Below are 18,824 nucleotides of genomic sequence, written 5' to 3'. Positions count from 1 at the left end.
TGCGAACAATCGGGACAACATGGGTACGGACAGTGTTCCACTGAAGACTGGTGACGCTATCGGAGTTCGTCAACAGCGAGTGCATCCCATCCGATCCGACGTGGATATTGCTGCGTTTGGTGATACGATGAAAGGTAGGTTGTTGTTTTTTCCATTTTACTTCTGTTTCTACCCTGATAAACATGAAAAAGTGTGATAAATACTGAATAATTATCAGAATATATCGGTTTTGGATAGCTTTAAAGTTCGAAACTGCAGAATTTACTGTTCTTCTTCTTGGCCTGCTTAGCATTGAACACGTCGCGTAGACATGGCCAGGTCTCCAATCAGTTTCCAGGAAACTCGGTCTAGGGCTGCAGTCCTCCATCCACGTCTGCTTCCGAACTAGCCTTTGTTCTCCATGTTAGCGGTGGCTGGTTGTCCTTCTGTCCTGGCAACCTACGGGACTTTACATCCTACGGGACGAGGCAGAAATGTTTTTATTATACTTCGTAAGTTGAATAGTCAGGCCTAACTATTATTCTTCTTCTCCTAGGCTTAATGACAAACTAGGTCACGCCGGTCGTCGAAATGACTTACTAAACTTGTTGATACCACGTAGTTGGAAAGTCCAACTCTCACTAAACGGGAACGATCCGCAAGGGATTCGAAAAAGTTCTGTGACAATTTAATTTATTTGTAACAAGCGGGTCAATATTTTCAGTAGTCTGAATAGTCTGAATAGTAAATGATGTCTCCATGTTAAGGCAGCTATTACGCTTAATGGTAATTAAATATTCGTTTGATAATGTTTAGAAACCATTAAGCAATAAATGCAACACGCATAATGTTGATATTGTTCATGTTTAACGGTTTTGCTTTGTTATTGCAGGTATAGGCAGGTTTTTACTTACAAAAAGTTTGAAGTAATAGAACGTCATTTTTTATACATCTTTTCGAGTATTTTTTTATTATTCTTTAAAAATGGTTTCCAAAGCCTTCCAAAATGGATCCAGAAAAATTTGAAATATTTTGAAAAATACTTCAACATTCTATATTGGGATTAAATATGGAAAATCGTTAAAAACTGCCGGACGATTCCAAAATTGTTAAAAGTCGTCGTGACAGATTGAAAAATTGATAAAAAAATCTTCAATAACCGTAGGAAGAATTCAAAACTATTTGGTAAATTGTCAAAAACACACCAGTATACTCTGGTACCATCATTTAATGTAACCTCTTTCCTAGCTATACATATTTTGCCTGCTAGATCATTTGCATTTTCTTCATCCCTTCGTGTTGGCTTGCTCCATTTGCTTCTCTTTTTACGAAACTGCCACTTTCGCTTTCCATTCCTTTCGGTTTTTGTGTGCGCAATTTCGGTTACTAAACTACTGTCGATTAATCAGCACGGTTGCGTATTTTACCGTTCCACCATGGGGAGAACTAATGCCTTTTTCTCATTGTGTTACTCGTGGATGGCGTTTGTTTCTTACACTTCTTGCGCTCAACTGTAGGTCTGTTATACAATGCACTGAACACTGAATGCCGTCGTGCAGTTGTGCCCGTCAGTTTTGGGTGCCGTGAACTAGAAGGAGGTTCGTATTTTGCACAAGTTACACTTTGAGCTTGTCGGTTGGAGGACTACAGCTGCTGTCTAAAGATTCTTCAACTTTTGGGGTTCGAAAATTGTTGCAATTTTTGAAGAATGAGTTGTTTGATTGCTGCTTAAAAACGCTAAAACCTAGTACCAATACTGCGTAAGGACCATTTGCTGCCATTTATCTAAAACAAATTGGTCTGAGCAGTATTTAGCTGTACGGCGTTATAAAATATGATTTTTAAAACAGGAACTAAAAGCATTTCAAAACACTAAGCGCAACACTGCTGCAAAAAAAAAGGAAAAACATTTTTTCATTTTTCGTAGTGTCTTACGTGAAATGTATCTGTAGTGTGGTGCAGCTGCATAAAGTGGTTACTTTTTCTTCAGCCGATCAGCGCAGCAGCAAGATCACTTTCCATCTCCCGACGACGAAGCTGACGCCGGCATGCAAAGTGGGGCACACTTCACACATCGGCCAGACACAGCATCGCATTACGAAGGTAGCGGAAGGGGTGAGGGTTGGTTGGCGCAGGTTCAAAGTTATTACGAAATATCGTTACCACGCTGCATCAGCGCTGTCGAGGAGGTGCTGCGGTAAGCATACATGACGCTGTGACCCATTGGCATAGCGTGAGGGTGAGACCGGTAAGCTAACCGGTAGAAAGAAAGCAAGCGCCTTAGTATCGCGTCGTGTGGCTGCACACCTTCCCTAATAATGTGGCGTAACGGTTGAGTCCTTGTACCTAGTTGCAGCTTGCAACCGAAAGCTCTTATGCATTTGATCATCGTGCCGGTACTGCTTTTTTCGATTGTGTGAGGTGCTGCCAAGCCACCAGCACACTGTAGCTTGTTGAATTATCAGAGATTATCGCATCGTTTTACGAGGATTTTGGTACTGCATTTGGAGCGGTCGGTTGTATTATGATGCAAAATTTTTAACGTACACGGTTTTTTAAATATTGTTTTGCCTTTTAAGTGCAATCATCCTTTTAAATGAAAGTTTATCTGTGCTATCATTTTGAGTTAAATAATTTTAGTAATTTAAAAAAATTCTCTCTATGTTTATATTTGGTTTATTTTACCTTTTTTTATTTCATCATTTCAAAGTTAGAAGAAGTTTCAAATAATGTTAAACATATTGGCCGTATTTGTATATGTGGGAATTGTTCTTCTTATTTCTTTATTAATTTATAACATCTTATTCTTCCTCTTGGCTTAACAACTTCTAAGGTCAACCTGGCCATCGAAATGGCTTTATAGACTGCCGATAATACCACGTAGTTGGTTAGTTAGTCCTCACTACGGGGGGACGTTCCGAATGGGATTTGAACCCCGGTCCTGCCGTTTGAAGACGGCTGTCGCATATACAACCGGGTCGCCCAAAATTTGAGGCTCTGTGTTGTAATTTGAGAGATTTGCTTACTAAATTATAACAGAATCCATTACAAATATTTTTTTGACTATATTTGAGGCTGTATGTTGCTATTTGAAAGATTTGAGATTTTTTTGTCTTGACTAATTATGGTTCTTTAACAGGTTTCAATCAATTCCGATTCATCTTCCTATTCCTTTGTTTCTTAAAAAAAAATTAGATTAGGTGATGAATTATTAGTATTTTTCGATTGTTTTTTTTATATTTTGTTTTCTAACGGTCTTTGAATGTTAACTATTGTACTTTAAGAAGCATGTAATAGTGTTAAATTTTCTGACCTGTATTGTTGGAGAGGAAGTGTTTCCTTTTGGATAAGTTATAAAAAAATGGTATCAGCATGTCTAGTAAGCAATTCGATGGCCGGCGTGACCTAGTAGTTCGTTAAGTCAAGAAGAAGATATTTTTATACTATCCATAATACTACGATAAGTGTCAAATAGTTTCAAGTTTTATTGTTTTTTTTTTTTTTTTTTTGTAGCAATAGGGATTATTTTCAAACACAAACCTTCTTAATATTAGAATTTTTTACTTCAGTAGGAACTCTGTATCTTTAAACTGTGGTCAAAAGTAGGTACAACTAGTTTAATAATTAAAATTTAAATTAAAAAAAAACAATTGTTGTAAGAAGCAAATAACAAATGGATATAACATTTCCACAAAACCGTACAGCCCTTCAAGCAAATACTATAAACACCTACCGTTGCTCTCGCACACACCAGAGCACACAGCGTGATCATTGAAGCCCACGTACGTAGCACGCGCGTTTCCCAAGCATCCTGCCGAACCACCCCAAACGGCGTATCTGTGTGCGTGAAAAGAACGTACGCGTAAGGAAGGGGTATTTAACACACCCTGCCAAACCACCACCCTTGTGCATGTGCACGGTTGGAGGAAATACGCAGCGAAAACAGTCATCGAGGTAGCCCAGTCACTCTGTCAGTCTGTTTTTGAGACGTCGGTCGCAGGGAGCGTTGCGTTAGCTTCTCGCACTGCTGCCTGGTTCCATTACTCAATCCGTGTTGTGGAAATCGAAAGGGAAAGGGAAAAGTTAAACGGCATTGCGCTGTGCAGCAGAACTTGCAATCGGTTCGCGTTACCCAGGGTCGCCAGTCGTGTTGTTTAGTTGGGTCGTGTGCTTTTTTTTTTGGTGGCGCTCGTACGTGAAACAGTCGTAACATATTTGCGACCTTTCAACCTTCGCTGTGCAAAAAAAGCACAATATTTCGGTAAGCATTGGATTGCTGCAAGTGATTATGGTGACATGGTGTTCGGGAAATGTTAAGCAAAACCTGAAATAAGGAATTAAACAGTTCTCGTGTGTGTGAATACCAAAAAAGGGAGGTAAAAAGTTAATTTTCAGATAGAATGTGTAAAAAGTAGTGAGCACTTGTATTGGTAAGCGCGTTAAGTGCGAGCAGGGGTTCTATGTGGTGGTGTGCATTCCATTCCGACAGATGACAGAATCTGTAAGCACGATTCTGCGCAGTGAATGCATTTCCGAGGCGAAGGAGAACAAAGAAGTTTACACATCGAGTGGTGAAAGAAGTAGTAGAAGAAGAAAAAAAGTATAAATTTGTTCCGTATTGTGAAGTTGTTTGTTTACAAACATGTGTCGACGTACGTAATGGGCAAATTTTGTGATGGGTAATTGAATTATAAATTTAAAGCCCTCAAGTGTTCTGTTCTTTGTAGTGGCTCATAGGCATCAAGAAAATTTCTTGAATCAGTCCTTGAATAGTTTCACGTAAAGTGCATTTTACGACTTTCCTTTAGATTGTGGTCCTTTTTCATGCTCTCGCAAGGTGGCAACATTTAGCATACCTGTGAACAATACCCAGCAAAACACGTCACGAAACATTGGCAACAAATTTTGCCGACGTTAATAATTATCACCCGCCTTCCTTCCTATCCCTCACAACACGCTGCACCGGCACCGGAACCGGCATAATAATCAACATCCTCAGTTCCCATTGTGCTTACCCATCCACATAGAGAGTCGCTCTAGATGTGTGCCGTGCGAAGGCATCGGATTTGTGGCTCAACCCGCACGAAACGGTACACAAGTTAAAAGTAAGTGAAGCATCAGCAAACGGAAGTTAGTAGTGCCTGTGAGGTGTGGCCCTTATTTAATGCCGGTTTGCTGCAGACACAATGTGTCAGTGTGTGTGTGTGCCGGGTGGTGTGCGAAAATTAGCGATCTAGAAGCGATTGCTGTCTGTTGCGTGATATTCAAAGCAAAGTCAGATGGGTGGGGTTTAGGTGGGTGAGACAAATATCCGGAAGAAGAGGTGCATCGAAAGCCTGACGAAAGCTTAACGCGAACGAATCGATAATGGGTGCCGGTTGAAAACGAAACGAAAGAGTGCAGTTTTGCTATAGGTTTGGCTACATTGTTTCAAGGGAGAAGCTTCTCGAACAGTAACAATTACACTTTAATTAGTGCAGCAACAACAATGGTGACAAGATAATGTGTACAACAATACGTTTAGTAAACTCATTTAAGACGAAATTTAAAAGACATGCAAACCTCACGCTTATTCAATGTTTCACAAAACTACGCTAAAAATCGCATCCAACAACAACCATATAACTCTTGAGCCCTCGTAGATTACAGCATCAAATGCCGGTATGCATTGCGCACCCGTGTGCCTCAAAATCCCCAAAACAGGTGGATGAAATATTGCCATCGCCAGTTAGTTATGCTTCGCCGAAGTATGTTTGTGTGGTCGTATGACAGTGGAATTCGTAAACCGTGGTGTTTGGGAGGCTGCACATGAAAAATCACCGCAGCAAATGATTAGCGTTGGAATGTGATTAATGGCGGGTTGGATGTGATTTAGCGGAATCGGAGAAAGGAATATGTAGCAGCGACTGTTTGTTTCAGTCTCATGACTTTTGGTACAGTTTTAAGTAGTTATGATGATGGTAAATTATGTTAAATCAGTATTAGACTAAGGAAATAATTGAAATTTAAACAAGTTTCCCCGGGCGGTGGTAATGGCGACATCGGCGCCAGTCTTCACACGGTATGACCGGGGTTTAAATCCCATCCAGACCGTTCCCATGTAGTCAGGACTGACTACTCCATTGCGTGGTATCAGCATGTCTAGTAGCATTGGATGACCAGTGTGACCTATAAGGCCAAGAAGAAGAAGTATTAAGTTGCAGCAACTTGTCGGAGAAGTTTCGCATGTAAATAATTAGACCCTTTAATTTTGGAAGACGCATAATGCCTCGGTAGGACTCGATGAAGATCCTTTGCAAAAATAAAAATGTAATTAAATAACGCAGCATAACGTTTTCTATAGTTTAAAAGCAATGGGAATGATCCGTTAGGATCCGACGTCAAGAGACGTTGAACACCCTATGGATCACTTGTGAATAACTGCTCCAACGATGTAAACGTAACGTATGTTCTACGTCCAGTACGGTACAGTACAATCGGCAGTTAATGCAATTTAATGCAGATAAGAGAAGTCCGATCTCATTCGCCGTATAGCTCAGAACTTGCTCTAAGTTATAGTAGTCTCCAAAAATAGTGATGTCAGACAATTGATTGATGTGTTGATCCAAGAGCAATGTTTTGCCACGATATTCAAGCATTTGAAATTGAAAATATGATTATAAATTTACTATAATTTTTCATTCGTATCGCGCGGTGTACAAACAACGCAAAATGAATTCAAAATTCCCTTGCATCGTCGAATGCTCCGCGGAATACAAAACAGAAACTCTACCACAACGGTAATTTGCGAAGAATCGAGCCCATTGCTGGCCTGAGCGTGCTTCCAATCGGTGATCTTTCACTCTCCACCGTGTGATGGCGGCAAAGCTTCGAAGTAAAATGGAAACCGAAAGTGTTTTAAGGTCATGCTGGTGTTAGATAATGCTTTTTTGGGTTACCTTTCATTCGGCTGTTCCTTTTTGTCGCGTTTCTACGTCACCGAGTGATGAGATGAAGGCGTAACAGACGATTCAAAATCGAGACGACGTAATGTTGGAAAGCTCTAGCTTGGGATTCGGTCCCAGTGACCGCATTTCTTCGGCATTTGTGGTCATTTTCCTACCACCTTTTCGCGCGCCACATTCGTCTATAAAAAAAGGCTCTCACTCCCCTTCGGCTCATTCACTCACTCATTCGGAATGGATTATGGAGGCGCCAAAGCCACCTACGACGACTGCCGGAATGATGAAGCAGCAGTGGTGCGTTTCAATTAACTAGTAGCAACGCAATCAATCCTCCGTTGCACAATCTGGTGGCTTCGCGCAACGAAGATGACGCTGGATAATGGCTGGAGTTGACGGTGATGGTGACTGACTAAGGAGCCTTTTTATAGCGCAAAAGGTGTTTTATTGTTATCCAAATTGTAGTACAAAAGTCCCTACTTTCTATCGCAAATAGTAACGTACGGTGAATGAATATCAAAAGGCAAGTAGTCAGTCACTGTTTCCGAATGTGTGGACACTGTATCCATGACAACGGTGAACTGCAAACAGATACAGTCAAGGCCGTCATTCGAAGAGTGGGGTTTCCAAATAAAACAAACGTGTCACTACAACACGTGGCATTCAGTTAATGTTTATGCAAACCCAAATCGGATTCAAGCACGTCCACTCTGCGTGTAAGGCAACGGCCTTCATTACATGACGGTGTGTCATGGTCAGTGTCCATAAGGCCCAAGCATAATTAACAGTTAATTAAGTGTAACTTTGAGGAACATTTCCAGGAACATTCATCATGTATCATGTTATAATATAAATGCAATAATAAACCATAATTTACTGCTTTGTTCACTCCTTGCATAGATTCATCAACTCACACCGAATCGTACGGGCAATCATTCGCCAACGGTCCAGGTAGCGCTGTGAAGTTCCCGCCCGTGGTTGGAATTTATCGTCCACCGGCGGCAAGACGGGCACTGAATTTAGCGGAAAACTTTGTGCATCAGCTTGCACCACCGGCCGCCTGTGAACATCCGAACGATTATGGTCATTTAGCACCGGCACCATCTCGCCACCAACATCAACAAGCACAGGTGCAGCTTCTGCTACTACAGAAAACTGCGAGCGGTACCGAACCGGACCAGCTATTACTCGCACCAGATTCCAGAGAAGGCCATCTGCTAAGAAAGGATAAAGCGAAAACGTGCGAAAAAACTGGTCCCACCGGACAGGAACAACTGCAGACAAAACTTCCGGAAGGTGCGATTGGAGGAAGTACCGACAGTAGTAGCACCGGAAATAGTACCAATAGAAACAGCGACGGAATCACTTCGCCTAGTGGAAGGTAAGTGTGGCATCAGGAATTCCAATTTTGAAATATAGCAATAATTCATGCTTAACTGTGATTGTTAAAACAACTTTAAGATATTAATTTTAATCATTTTTGTTACTATTGCACGTTTTAGGACCAATCGACCTCCTCGCGAACGACGTCCAGATCGGGCAGTGTATGTACCGCGTGCTCGCCGTAGCTTAACAACGCCTCCAACAGTAGCTGCAGCCACATCTCAACCACAATCTTTACCTGCTGAACATACATCCCCAGTTAAGGGCTTTTTGTGCACAGCCGCGGCAACCAACCGTGTGCAGCAGCTTCCCGAACTGGGACCATCGACTGGGTCGGTGATACAAAAAACCTTCCAACCAGTGTCTTCCAAAGAAATTGTAAAGTTAAAAGAAAGTAAAAGAAAGGTATTGGAACTTACCACAGTCGGGCAGCTGATAACCAGCGGAAATACTGACACACTGAACTGTGATACTGTGATAAAGGAGGCTCCGTTAAACGCTCACACAACCGTGGGCGGTGAGGTTTCATTAGATTCGTTTAAAAAACGAAACATTAGTCTAGAAGAAAACCCACAACAACGGCAGGAACTTCAAAGTTCTATTACAGGATTGGTTGAGGTGGAGGACTGTGGACAGGAAATTTCTCAAGAGCATTCAGATACCAAACCATTCGAAACAACCGTAACGATGCATCGCAAAAATCAACGGAACAACGGAAGTCGTAATGTGCGAAACGAGACCAGTACGCCATCACTACTTTCCACTATGCTCATTACCGATCCTAGCAGTGCAGTGAAGATCAATTGGGATGAGAATGAATTGAGACGTATTTCGCAGGAAATTAATCGCAGCAATCGTCGCATTATGAAGCAAACGTTCAACTCGGACGTATTGGAAATTGATGATCCTGAACCGACTCCAATGCCGACCGTACAGAAATCAGCGAAAGTTAAGCGTACACCTGCGGCAACCACTGCGACGGAGAAGGTTGAGGTGGGACCGAAGCCAACTGAACCATCGGAAAGTTTGACAGTTGTTTCGAACGGAACTACCACAAGCAACGGTAGTACAGCTGGCGGTGAAGAGGACGAAGATGATTGGGAATCAATGTATGATGATAATGGTGATTGTTTGAATCCTAAAATGCTCGAGGAACTTACGACGGCTGTGGGGAAAGTGTCGATTGAAACGCCCCAATCGGATTATAAGGTAAGTTGTTTATTAGTACGGTGGAAAGGGATTAATTCTACCTGTGAATGTTCTGTGTAACAACCATGCTTACTTGCTTGCAGTTATTCGAGACGAAGCAGGCTGTGCTGAATGAGGAGGAGTTTCCACACGTGCTGGAAGTGTCAAATTTTCCGGCTGAATTCAAGACCCAGGATTTGATGATGCTGTTTTCGCAGTACAAGGAAACTGGGTTCGACATCAAATGGGTCGACGATACTCATGCGTTGGCAGTGTTTAGTAGCTCCAAAATTGGTATGTCACCGTTCAGCGCGCAGTTTTTAACTTCAATCAAATAAATTGAGTGACCCTTTTTCTTACTTACTTCGCTATTTATCAAACACAGCTGCTGAAGTACTCACTACAGGCCTTTCGTTTGGGCGCGTGAAGCCACTGGCCGAGGCAACGGCAGAATCACGATCCAAAGCTCGCAAATGTTCTAGCTCGCTGCAGCCGTACCGCGCCCGTCCCGAAACGTGTGCCGCAATGGCACGAAGAATGGTAACGTCAGCGCTCGGTGTGAAGCTAAAAACAGCACCGGAGGAACGCGAAAATGAACGTCGAGTTCTGCGTGAAGCCAAAGGTACGCGTATCGAAAGACACAGATTTGTTCAGTCAGTTTATTTCATCATCACATGCTCTTTGTCTCTTATCTTTCCAGAACGAAAGAGGCTTGCTGCGAAGCAACGCGACGAGGTATGGGACAGCTAGTGCTAGATCACCTTCAGAAAGCGCACCTTTAAAGGTTAAATTTAACCATCGTTTCACATTTGAGCGCTGCCACGGTTGCCATATCCTTATAAGAAGAAAAGTAATAATTTTGTTTGCAAGTGAACATTGATCTCGTGGGATCACCGTTCCGAGAGCAGCCTGGCCGATAAAACTAGTAAAATATGTCCCCAGAAGGGACAACAACAGTGAATGTGTAGTGCAGTGTATTTGTATGTGCATTTTTATTTTATACTTTTCTTTTGATTCACGGCAAGTTCAAAGAATACACAGGATAGATGATTTCAACTGCACACACTGATATTGTATTATGATTGTGAGTGGTAAGGTCCACCACACAGTCAAGGCAATAACGCAATAGAGCAACTAATTTTCTATTTTTTTGGAATTAAAACCACGGAGGTTTTGGGACCGCAATTTCTGGTTTCCTTGACCTAATTTCACTCGTAGCTGGATAGTTAGTCCTGTGTACCGCCAATAATAGAACCAAACAAGAAGAAAATGTTAAAGAAATTTTGTATTAGAAATCTGGAAGTTATGTGTATTATCCTCATATACTGGAATAGCTGAAAAAGGATCGATAAGCCATTGGTGGAGTAATCAGTCAAAATGGGATTACAAATTTATATATAAAACAGTCTGCAACACAGGTGTATGTGCATCGAAAGCCGTGAAAAGTAGCATACTTAAAAACCCATATATTATATACAAGATGTGTAAAGGCGTGAGATGGCAATTTTTGTCAGCTTGTTCGTCACAGCGTTTATATCTCTTATTTACAAAACAAAAATAAATATGAGAAAGAGCCCAATAAAGAATCTAATTCATATGTCTGAATGTAGAATTATTTGACTGATTCTTGATTCGAAAATAGACAACTGTAGTGGCAAAACACGTGCCGAAGGCAGTGAAAACGATGGCGATAAAATGTGAATTTTTGAAAGCAAAATAGAAGCAATGGAAACGGTTTTAAAACATGAAATTTACGAAAGTGTAAACAGGCCTTCAAGCAAGGGAATTTAAAATGACAAATATCCATCAGCACCTCTAGCGGTAAACAATCGAACGACGCCAGTTGTCAAGCGTCAGTTTGAAGCAACTTTCGTAACTGACAAGTTCCATTCCTTCTCATCGAGTGGGAATGTGTGTATTTTTTCGCTTTTTTATCATTTCCTTTGTTTTTCGACCTACACAGTTTGCAATTGTTTGTCATGGAAGCGATGCCCAATGTGTTTCAATCGTATTTTAGTCGTTTGATGGTACATTATTGAAGAAAGAACGCACGCATCCCGAGAGTACCGTGGAAGTAAGCAATGCTAACGACACACACACACCTTCAATCCGCGTGCCCGCGTTGCGTTCCAAAACTGAATGCGAAGCGAGCATGAAAAACAGGACGCACAGAAACAAAAGAAGCGTGTAAACACATTCAGCAAGTGTTTCTCTACCAACACCGGGACTGCATAAAAAGGTTCAAATCAATATACTTTTTTCCCTAACATGTGCGTGTATTTTATAAAGTGTTTTAAAGTGCGTTTGAACTGAACCGTTGCTGCACATGCTTATCGCGTATCTGCGATCGTGAACGCGCAATTCGTAAACAGCTGCGTGGACCTTACGGTCCGGAAAGAGGGTGAGCAATCATGTCCGTCGGTGTAACCGTGCACGATGTTATTGATCTGCCGTCGCCAATGGGATCGAATCCATTGGCCGATTTGGAAAATGTCCGCAAGATTGCCAAAGAAAAGCTACGCATCCGTCGGTTGGTACAGGTAAGTAAATGTGCACGGTGTTTTGGTGTCCAGCAAGCAATATAGGCACACAAGCTGACCTCGATTTTAATGTTTGGGCACATTTTGATGGTGACGTAATTGTTCGTGGACCCGCGTGGAGAATTGTTGTGGTCAAGCTATCGTGTGAATTTCGTCAATTTCGCATCAAAGCTTTATCTCGTTTGTACTCTCCCCTTCACTATGCCTCAGGTTCGTCAACAGTCCAAACAGCTAGCAGCAAAAGTGCGCCAAAATTATCAACAGGCTAAAGAGAAAGAGTTCGCCAAAATTGAACAAACAAAGCGTGAAGAGCTGAAGGCCTGGAAGCGGCAGCACATTCGCACCCTGCAGGATGAATATGCCCGGAACGTGTGTGAGGTTGGTGAGGCACACCGTGCAGCCGAAGCAGCCGAGGAATGTGCCGTTTGGTTTGAGGAAAAGCGTGCCACACAGCAGGCGGTTGCGTTACAGCGTGGTAGAACGGCGGAAGCGAATGCGGCTCGCGAGCGGGACCGTAAAGAGGCACAGAAAGAAGCGAAGATAAGGAAAAAGCAGTACGTACCATCGAAATCGATTGCCGTACAAGCATCCATCCCCGTCGTTGAACCACAGTCGGTGGAAGTCGTAGATGCACGAAAGGATCCAATTATGATCGACGAGGGATCTTCCACCGATCCAACGCCTGGTCCCTATGAACACTTTAGGTCGAGAAGGAATCGAATCAACTTTCCCACCACAGTGCCAGAAACCATTTTGACCGACTCGGACGATGAACAATACTGCCCAGGTAAAGAGAATGTCCCTGCAACCGGGATTCACGAGTACAGTGCCACTGCATTTACCTCACCGAGTGACTTTCGACCGAATGTTGCAACAACACCACCACCACAAGTACCAAAGCCACAACCGCTACAACCGTTCACGCAGATCACGGAACTGATCCAGCAGAGACGCCGACAGCAACACTCACTGCAAGATGAAACTCGACAACCGGCCGGTCCATACCGCGAACCTTACGGCACACAAAAAATGGTCCAGTTCGATGATATGAGTGATAATACGCTTTCCTTTCCCACAAGCTCAGTTCTCACGCGTGACGATCATCCGTATGTCCCGCTCGTAGTGAACGAATCGCCACGAAAAGTTCCGCCTCGGAAGATGGCCGAAAAACCAAGAACGTTTCCAACGGCACAACCGGAAAAGGTTGTCAAAATGGAACCGATCGGAAACGGTGGCGCAAGGCGCAAGAAAGTGGTCCCACCGGAATCAAGCTCATCCACCGTTTCGTACGCGGATGGTGCGTGCAGTACGAAGGTGCAATATTATGACTGTAACACAAAGTTCAGGAAGGAGTACGATCAACCGGTTGGGTTTGTGCAACGTGAACAGTACCGATCGGACGATCCGACCGGGATGGAGGAGGCGAATCGCTACGAACAGCTGCAGCAGGAGCTTGCCAAGGCACGAAGGTAAAAATACGACAATTTCATGCTAGGGGTGGTATTATTAAAATTGATGTCGATTGATACAAAGGAAAAATAGCTAACATTTACTAAGATTGACTAAGACTGAGTTATGTGAAATTTTAGATTTTAGAAGGATTATTAGACACAAATTTCGTCAATCTAAATTGACTACTGCACAATAACAAATCAACACACCCTACCCTAAAAAGACGAACTACACAGATAGTTACGCGCTAGACTCCTTGACACTGTGACAACAGTGCACGGACCCTACGAGAGTACATAGGTGATTCTATTCCTTTGCCCAGTGAGAACCGAGTACTGTGAACTGTTTCCAGTTTCCTACTGTCATTAACTGGAGTTTCGGTAGCTTAATCTCAGCCTACGTTATTGAGTTGTTAGGGGAGAAATATTTCACAGATTTGTTTCGGTAATTCAACCTTAATTTAATTAATTTAAACTTGACGCGTTGAATTTTCAAACTGAACGTATTGAAATTCTGTCACCAATACACTCGATTGGATTGATTTTTTTCCTTTTACAATTCTTTTACAATTGGAAGAATGCTTTCTATCGATCGAAGCAATGTACAAAACTAAGAATTTACAAAGAATATAATGCACCATACATGGCAAAAAGGATAACAAGGGCACGTTTCTTTTTTCGTGGATCTAATCTTATCAATTTATTCTGTTCGACTGCATAAGTCGTTTCGTTGTACATTATACTGGCAAATTGTCAAATAGTCCTGATAATGCAACGATAACGATGTTTCATGTCTTTTCCTGACACCTAAGGTGTATCTTAACATACGATCAATCGACAATTTAAGGATACACCTTACCCAAGAACTGTGTCGATTCGCTGGACTGAAGTGTCAGCTAATTTACAATTGCAATTAATACATTCTTTTATCCTTATATTACAGCAAACCCACGGTGGACCGTACAAAACCAGCTCTAGAGAAACAACAAACGAGAAAAGATTACGAAAAACTTTCGAAGGAGTTGGACAATCTAACGCGAACGGAAAATAAGCTGAAAAGTTTAGCAGTAGTAAGTGGCCAGAAGTTTTAGATTAAACCATCATTTAATAACTAATCAAATGTCTGTTTTGCAGCCCCCGAAAAGCTTGCCTTCGGAAGCCACGCTCAAGCAGCAAGCAGTAACGCGCCAACGAAAGGCTAACGAAGCGATAGAAAGCTTACTTCGCCAGCGATCGCTCGTAACGTGTCCGGTTGTACAAATGCCAACCGAGCAGCGCCTTAATCCACCGATCGCCGTTCGTCCTTCGGTAGTAAATGTGGCCGAAATGAAAGTACAAAAGCAGCCCGACGGGAAGGATGTTTCCTCCGATAGTTGCGCCTCGATCGTGCTGGACACGTTCGAACGTCCGGGCATTCCAATACCACCTTCGGAAGCAATGAGTGGAGGGATTGATAAAATAGCAAAATTAAAGGAACTGTTGGACCAAATCAACGAGCAGCGTCGATTGCTAAAGGAAGAAATCGCACGCGAAAAAGCGGAACAAGCGGCTAAACCAACGACCGATGCGAAGGCTAGTACGAACGCTGCCACCAAGCTGGAAATTGAGCGCCTTGAGCGTATGAAACGACGGCAAGAAGAATTGCTCGAACAGCAGCAACTGCTGCAGAAGCGTGAACGAGAGGTAGAAGAATTAGGACGCCAACTGGAGGAGAAAATGGCCGTGCTGCATAGAAAGCAACAAAAGCAGCAGCAGAAAGATGCGAAAAAACCTCCTAAACCTAAGGTGCATGTTGCGACAAAGGGTCAAAAAGGGACGATCGATGTGGACGTTGTTCAACCATCGTCCGTTGGGAGCAGTATTAGCGAAACGAGTAAGGATTCGTACGAATCCGTTGATAAGCAATCGGATGATACACCACCGGTAAAGATTATCATCACGGTAAACGATAAGGGAACACCAGCGAAAAAGAAACATAAGAAAAAGACCACTCAGGAGAAGTTAAAGTCGGACAATTTAGTTGAAAAAGCACAAGACGCGGTGGCACCGGAACCAATGCAGACCGAGATTATAAAGCCACTGGCAAGTCGGAAAGAAGCGCTCAAGAAGAAGGTGATAGAGTTCTCGCCGGGAAGTTCCTCCACAACGTCAACCGTCTATCGACCGTTGCCACCAAAGATTGGCAGATTGAAAATTCTACAGCGAGAAGTACCAGTAGGAAGTGAACCCTGCAAACCGATCGCTCCCGAAGAGTGCCCTCCAAAGGGAACTTCTGGACAGAAGTATAACTTACAAAAGAGTGGCGACAAAGGCGCAAAGTTAGATCTACCGTCCGGTGCAACGAATCTGAACCCAAATCTGCTCAAGTACATTGTCCGCTTGCTCGGTATGTCCCGGCAATCGATCGATCAGCTTGGCGTAAGCTCTACAAGCGTGTCAACACCTAACGCATCGGTTGTGAACGTTAGCAGCAATAATGTTGGTAGACAGCCAACGGTTCAACAACCTGGTCCGCTTGCACCGAACGAGGAGGAAAGTGAGCGCATCAATCGGTTAAGAAAGTTTATCGATGAAAACTACAACTTTCTGGAGGAAATCGATGAAACGCTACGACGCTCATCATCGGAACAGACAACGTTGGGTAGTGGTAGCGATCGGAGTGGCATGTCGATGGATGCTGAAGTAAGCCGTGTGGAAGGCATATGGATGGAAACATTGCGACGAAGAGAACGGACGATGAAACGGCAGCAACGGAAGGTTCCTGAGGGAATGGAGGATGGGCAACGTTCGAAGGAAAAATCTTCTAAAAAGAAGGATGATAAAACGCCATCCGTTCAACAGACGGAACCAACTGCTGCACCGATTGAACCAGCACCACAACCACAACCAATAATGGTACAAGCAGCAACTGCACCAACGGTTAAGGAAGGCTCGCTAAAATCCATCTTAAAATCTCCCAAACGGGACACAGCCGCAAAGGTGGCAAAAATCATTACACCCCAGGGTCACGTCGAGGTGATCAATCTGAGCGATCGTGAGGAGCAAGAAATTCTTGAACGCTACTCCCAACTCACGGAACGATGCAGCCAACGCATTACGGAACTGTCCCAGATGATTCATCAGGTGCGCGAAGAAAAGCGTCGTCTGGTCGAGGATAGTCTCTCGTCCTTGGAGCAGCAAGAGTCGACAAAATATATGGATTTGCCACCGGTGCTTAATCGTACGGCGGCAATCACTGCCACACAACCACCCAATGTTGTAGCTTCATCATCTTCAGCATCACCACCGCAAGCGGCGGGACCATCCGCGACCAGCGTCGTCGTTCCAGCACCGATCGGTGAAGATCCAGTAAGTGAGGAGATTGACAACATTTTCTCCTCCAAACAGATTGGGCTTAGTAAAGACAGCGGTATTGCAATGTCCCGGCCACTTACGGCGTCCGATATTCGGGAAAGTCCTTCCGAAGAGGGTAGTCATGGGAAGGAACCACTTCCATTTGAACCATTCCTTAAAGATATTCCGAAACCACCGTTTGCGGCTTCTACCGGTGTTAATCCGCAAGTAGAGGTAGGTGGAGCAGGTTTAAAAGCATCTCAACGCCGTAGCACACCACCAGTTGCGATTGCACGCTTTAGTCCACAGCTACCGGATGAGCTTCCGATGCATGAACTATCGACGATTCCGGAGGTGGAAACACCGGCGCCTGCTGTAGCTACCAGCAAAGGGAACGACCTTTCCGCGGTGTCTGTTACGGCGGGAGATGTCTCAAACACTGCCGAAGTGCTTGCCGAAGCGAGAAATAGATTACTTTTAAACGAACCATCGATCCCCGACATTGGTTACGATCGATTTCCCAACTATGAAGAGTACGTGAGGAGTACAACAACTGGCACGGGAACCGGATCCTTTGTACGTGTAGAGTTAGAACAAACGATTGAACGAAATGAAAAATCGACCTTGATAGGGCTAGATGTAACGGAGGATCGCGAACCGGACAGGTTAGCGTACAGGAAATATCCGGACCCAGCACCAGCCTTTGATATAACGGAAGAAGGCGCGGCAACGCCACAACAACCATCAGCTACATCGTCTACAATGGGAATCCCTATCAATAAATCCGGTTCCGACACATCACTCCCCGATGTGGTGGCCGAGCTGCGTAAGAGGAACATCATTGTGAAACCGTTCAATAATTCGTTGGATAACTCGAACCGTTCGACACCGCTGTCGGACACGCAAGATGCTACGCCAGCCCAGGTCCAGCAGCAGCAGCAGCAGCAGCAGGCTCGTCGTCATCCAAACGAGCTGCAACCTTTGCCAGATTCGTTGCTACGGTGGGCTTCGTCGATGTTCAAACGTAGTTCCCAGCTTGAACAACACTCGAGTGGTTCCTCACCCAACTCACTCGATGGGCAAGCCATCGGTCCAAACGATGAAACTGTCGCGAATGATACCGACGAGGGCTTGGGTAAGCCACTGGATTTGAACGAGTTTGTAATGCGCCAACTGATGGTGCGCACACAATCCGATCTACAGTCGAACACGTCGCTTTCTTCCAGTTCGCACGGTTCGCACAGTAGCACACTATTACGTTCACTGCTGAACATAAGCCGGTTGGACAGTAGTAATTCCAAAGCGAGTCCACTACGCGATTTGCTGATGCATACGCCTACGGATGGGAAAAGTATACAGCGAACGTCTACACCGGTTGCCGTCAGTAAATCGACCGCTAGTGGGAACAGTTTAAGGCTGGGAGGCAATGGTAATACCGATCCGTCCGTTACTAACAATCGTACCGAGACCGAGGGACTGTTTTCGGGTGAATCGCGACTATCGTCCGTACATTGGAGTTCATCGTCGGGAAACTCGTCGGATAGGCAGGAACCTCCACAGCAACAGCGGCTAACCGTGCCTGATGTTCGATTGGAACGACAGACGTCCGTGTCGAATCGGGATAGCAAGTAGACGAATGACGGAACATAAGAGCGTGAAAAAATTTAAGACATCAATTGAAATTGTTCATGTAATAGTGTCGTGATAGTTTGTTAAGCACTATTACAATGTATTAGACGATTTTTTTTAAATTATTTATAGCGTTTCTGAGTTTGCGTTCTGTTATCGTTAAAAGAGCAGTTTTTTTTCTACGTTTTAAATTGGACGAATGATTAGAAGCGATAGAATATATCATTTTTTAAATAGTGATACAAAGATAATAAATCATAGTAGAACACACGTTAACAAAGCGTAATAAAGTATTTAAAACTTTAGGCGTTTTATTTTTCCTCGTTTTTTCGTTTTTTTTTTTCCATGGATCGATCAGGACTAGTTCATACTAGTGAATC

At 43.6% G+C, this 18,824-nt stretch overlaps 3 protein-coding genes across 3 annotated transcripts in view; 2 read left to right on the top strand and 1 right to left on the bottom strand.

The window, feature by feature from the left end:
* LOC126558513 (growth hormone-regulated TBC protein 1-A) overlaps positions 1 to 18,824 on the bottom strand; it is a 62,000-nt gene that overhangs the window by 14,155 nt on the left and 29,021 nt on the right. The gene's annotated exons all lie outside the window — the stretch shown is intronic.
* LOC126557266 (uncharacterized) lies at positions 20 to 10,241 on the top strand. The gene is made up of 6 exons (XM_050212975.1): positions 20 to 134; positions 7,821 to 8,301; positions 8,423 to 9,512; positions 9,596 to 9,785; positions 9,877 to 10,113; positions 10,192 to 10,241. Exons 1-6 carry the CDS (start codon positions 20 to 22, stop codon positions 10,239 to 10,241), a joined length of 2,163 nt encoding a protein of 720 aa, XP_050068932.1.
* On the top strand, positions 11,903 to 18,447 carry LOC126556646 (uncharacterized). The gene is made up of 4 exons (XM_050212034.1): positions 11,903 to 12,031; positions 12,242 to 13,500; positions 14,426 to 14,552; positions 14,617 to 18,447. Exons 1-4 carry the CDS (start codon positions 11,903 to 11,905, stop codon positions 18,445 to 18,447), a joined length of 5,346 nt encoding a protein of 1,781 aa, XP_050067991.1.

The sequence above is a fragment of the Anopheles maculipalpis genome, chromosome 2RL (genome assembly GCF_943734695.1).
Source record: "Anopheles maculipalpis chromosome 2RL, idAnoMacuDA_375_x, whole genome shotgun sequence".
Taxonomy (NCBI): domain Eukaryota; kingdom Metazoa; phylum Arthropoda; class Insecta; order Diptera; family Culicidae; genus Anopheles; species Anopheles maculipalpis.
The sequence above is the reverse complement of the archived record's forward strand: the minus strand, read 5'-3'. Positions and strand labels throughout refer to the sequence as shown.

Bases quoted from the DNA above. Each gene is read 5' to 3' on its own strand.
- LOC126556646 (XM_050212034.1), top strand. From the start codon at position 11,903: ATGTCCGTCGGTGTAACCGTGCACGATGTTATTGATCTGCCGTCGCCA. The intron at 12,032-12,241 runs GTAAGTAAATGT...ACTATGCCTCAG, and splicing joins GCATCCGTCGGTTGGTACAG to GTTCGTCAACAGTCCAAACA. The intron at 13,501-14,425 runs GTAAAAATACGA...CTTATATTACAG, and splicing joins GAGCTTGCCAAGGCACGAAG to CAAACCCACGGTGGACCGTA.
- LOC126557266 (XM_050212975.1), top strand. From the start codon at position 20: ATGGGTACGGACAGTGTTCCACTGAAGACTGGTGACGCTATCGGAGTT. The intron at 9,513-9,595 runs GTAAGTTGTTTA...ACTTGCTTGCAG, and splicing joins CGCCCCAATCGGATTATAAG to TTATTCGAGACGAAGCAGGC. The intron at 10,114-10,191 runs GTACGCGTATCG...TTATCTTTCCAG, and splicing joins AGTTCTGCGTGAAGCCAAAG to AACGAAAGAGGCTTGCTGCG.